The following is a 3538-nucleotide window of genomic DNA, read 5'->3' as shown; positions in this document are numbered from 1 at the left end:
ACATTCTGGTAGTGTTTTTATCATTCTGGTAAGAGTTTTTATCATTCTGGTTAGAGTTTTTATCATTCTGGTTAGAGTTTTTATCATTCTGGTTAGAGTTTTTATCATTCTGGTGGGAGTTTTTATCATTCTAGTAAGAGTTTTTATCATTCTGGTAAGAGTTTTTATCATTCTGGTTAGAGTTTTTATTATTCTGGTAAGAGTTTTTATCATTCTGGTTAGAGTTTTTATCATTCTGTCAAGAGTTTTTATCATTCTGGTAAGAGTTTCTATCGTTCTGGCGAGAGTTTTTATCATTCTGGTAAGAGTTTTTATCATTCTGGTAAGAGTTTTTATTATTCTGGTAAGTGTTTTTATCATTCTGGTAAGAGTTTTTATCATTCTGGTAAGAGTTTTTATCATTCTGGTAAGAGTTTTTATCATTCTGGTAAGAATTTTTATCATTCTGGTTAGAGTTCTTATTATTCTGGCAAGAGTTTTTATCATTCTGGTTAGAGTTTTTATCATTCTGGTAAGAGTTTTTATCATTCTGGTTAGAGTTTTTATCATTCTGGTAAGAGTTTTTATCATTCTGGTTAGAGTTTTTATTATTCTGGTGAGAGTTTTTATCGTTCTGGTGAGAGTTTTTAGAATTCCGGTATGAGTTTGTATCATTCTGGTTAGAGTTTTTATTATTCTGGTAAGAGTTTTTATCATTCTGGTAAGAGTTTTTATAGTTGAAAACAGTTGTTGAACAAACTAAAAGCTGAAATAATATGGATTTTAGCACAATTGTATACACATATTTGAAATGACTATATGCTTTTAGGCGAAAGAAACGTCGTGCAGGTAAATCATATGTATTATCTTCACAATGCAAAGTTATTACAAACTATAGACATATACCATGACTCACACGCAGTATTTCTTTTTAATCTTCTTTAAGATGAATCTGTCATGGACTCAACTACACCCACTATCCCTTCAACAACTGTTGTAAATTCAACCGCAGAAGGTCCTGCACCAACTGATAATACATGTACAAATCAATCTAATTATGTTGGAAATGTCTACGTAATTACATTGGGTGTAATTCTAGCAGCTGTAATATTACTTACTATAGTCGGTATAGCAATCTACTGTGTTCTCAGGTAATTCATGAATTTATTTAAACAAGTTATTGTTGATTCTGTTTTATCTTTTATAAGGCTAGTTATGCCTAAAGACCGACCGACAAACTGTGGTTTTCCTTCTTCCCAAGACACAATGTATTGGAGTCAGATCAATCCTTTTTATTTTCATCAATGTACACGTCTAAATAATTAAAGTCTTACTAAATTTCTAACACTAAATCTAAAGCCTAACTGAACATCTAAGGACTACCCAAGAACCTAGAATCTACACAGCTACTGTCTTGTCCAAAAGCTAAAGAATAAGTGACTCTCTCTTCCACTCCCGACCCTATTACTTTACTCTATTCTCTATCCAAATCATTGTTTTTCAAACACTATCTTTCTATTGGTTATTCTAGTGTATGATTTTTCAAACCCCCGTTTCCTAATGGTCATTCAAGTGAGAAATGCTTTGTTACCCAGACCCTTTCTTCAAACCCTTTAAGTGAACTCTCTATTGTCTATAAAATGCTTTGCCCCTAAATCCCTATTGTCTATAAAATGCTTTGTGTCTACAGCTTCTTTGTTCCAAGTGGACATTCACATGACATAACCCATTGATACTTTTAATCCCCTACGTTGACAGAAGTCGATCTGTTGTAACCCTATTGTGTGAACCCATTGCCAATCTATCCCAATTAAATCTATGCCCGAAATGATTTCCTTGGTGTCTGATAAAATGTTAATCTATTAAAATATTATGCAAAGTCTTAGTTTACCCGAAATGATTAATTTAGATTGAATTTAGACTTAAACCCCGCTACATAAGTTTCCCTCCCAGAGTAGAAAATACATAATTATGATTTTCTTGAAAAATATACAAAAGAAAAAATTAAATAAAAACGGAAGAAAACCAAGCAAAACAAATCGCAAAACGAGTAAAAAAAATTAAAACACAAAAGAAAAAAACAAAACATATATACAAAATCAAAGTTAAAACATGCACATGCAAATATACAAAAAAATGTCAGTTTGTGTACACTAATGTCCTATTGCTGAAAGAAAAATATCACACATGATGATGGCCGGTCATCACTTATTTCCAAAAAATGAATTTCGCACACATGATGATGTCCGATCATCACTTATTTCCAAAATGAATTTCGCACACTTCCAAAATGAATTTTGCACACTTCCAAAATGAATTTTGCACACTTCCAAAATGAATTTCGCACACTTCGAATATATCATCAGGTATAATTTACGATATTTTTGATAATTTTGTGTTCCGCCACTTTAACACAACTATTATATATAACGACTAATTTGTGATATGAATGAATCGATTTAATAAATATTTTAATGATTTTTTTTATGTCTAAGATTTTTTTACTGCAAGACAGGCCATGTAATGGATTAGTGAGGGAAAGAAAGAAACGACTAGGGTAACATGGAGAATTACTTGATTTCAAAGCAGATAAGAATAACAATTATGTTGATATGTACAGTTTCGATCTGGATAAATAAAATTATCATGTTATATTAAATAGTTAAATGACTATCTATTAATAATAACTTTATATAGCAACCACTTTAATTATTTTGAATATGAAAGGACATCCGTCAACGTCTTGCGTCTCGCCCTGATGATAATTATATGACGACACTGTCGGAAAGCCGTAACTTGTTTTTATAGAAAATATCAACAAGAAACGTTCATAACTCAACATTTTACTTCTTTTTCATGTCCCCTGTCAACGCCCCTAGTGCAGTTCGTCCCGATCCTATGATAAAATAAGAAGTCAACACGCCACAAAGCCCTAACTGTTTTGTAAATAGGTGAACAAGAAAATAAATGTTTAAAACAAGACTGAAAGGTGTCAAGGACACTTATATAAATATTGTTTTTGGAACAAAACTGAAATAATTACAACATACACTCCAAATATTAGATGAAAACTGATACAAATATATAGAATGTGTAAGAATATCAACAGGCCTTCAAATTAGCTACAAACATAGTTGAATGTTGGTGGGATTACGTAACTAAAGAGAAGAGATAAACCCGCCATTTGATGAGCGGCATCTTGCCTCGTTGAGGGTACCACCCCCTCCCCCCTTTAGTATTACCGACACAAGGTTTTCACGCTTTCGCTTAACCAATCGGTTTTACACACGACTCCAGCCATTTCCGTCTTTTACCTTGTGTCGGTTACGATGTAATCGGTAAACAGTTCGTCTAAATTTCCCCAATGGTTTAATAATACCGATGCATTGTTGGTAGATATCGAAACGATAGGAAATGACATCATAAAAAGTGGTGCAGAGAATTCGCGAAATGCTGCAATATTGTCTCTTCTGAAACAACGTTTTTATTCACGCCTTGCTAAAGCTTGCCTATTAGCGTTGACCATTTCAGTGGCCGTCAGAAACGTCATACTGTTGGA

General features: G+C 32.8%; 1 protein-coding gene across 1 annotated transcript; it reads left to right on the top strand.

Moving 5' to 3' along the window:
* Positions 1-258: 258 nt before the first annotated feature.
* LOTGIDRAFT_138277 (hypothetical protein) lies at positions 259-453 on the top strand (the record flags this gene model as incomplete). Its single annotated transcript, XM_009048570.1, has 1 exon — positions 259-453. A coding segment is annotated over one exon (195 nt), but the record flags the coding sequence as incomplete, so codon positions are not given.
* Positions 454-3538: the final 3085 nt, after the last annotated feature.

The sequence above is a fragment of the Lottia gigantea genome (genome assembly GCF_000327385.1).
Source record: "Lottia gigantea unplaced genomic scaffold LOTGIsca_124, whole genome shotgun sequence".
NCBI classification, from domain to species: domain Eukaryota; kingdom Metazoa; phylum Mollusca; class Gastropoda; family Lottiidae; genus Lottia; species Lottia gigantea.
Note: the sequence above shows the minus strand (reverse complement) of the source record. Positions and strands in the feature narration are given on the sequence as shown.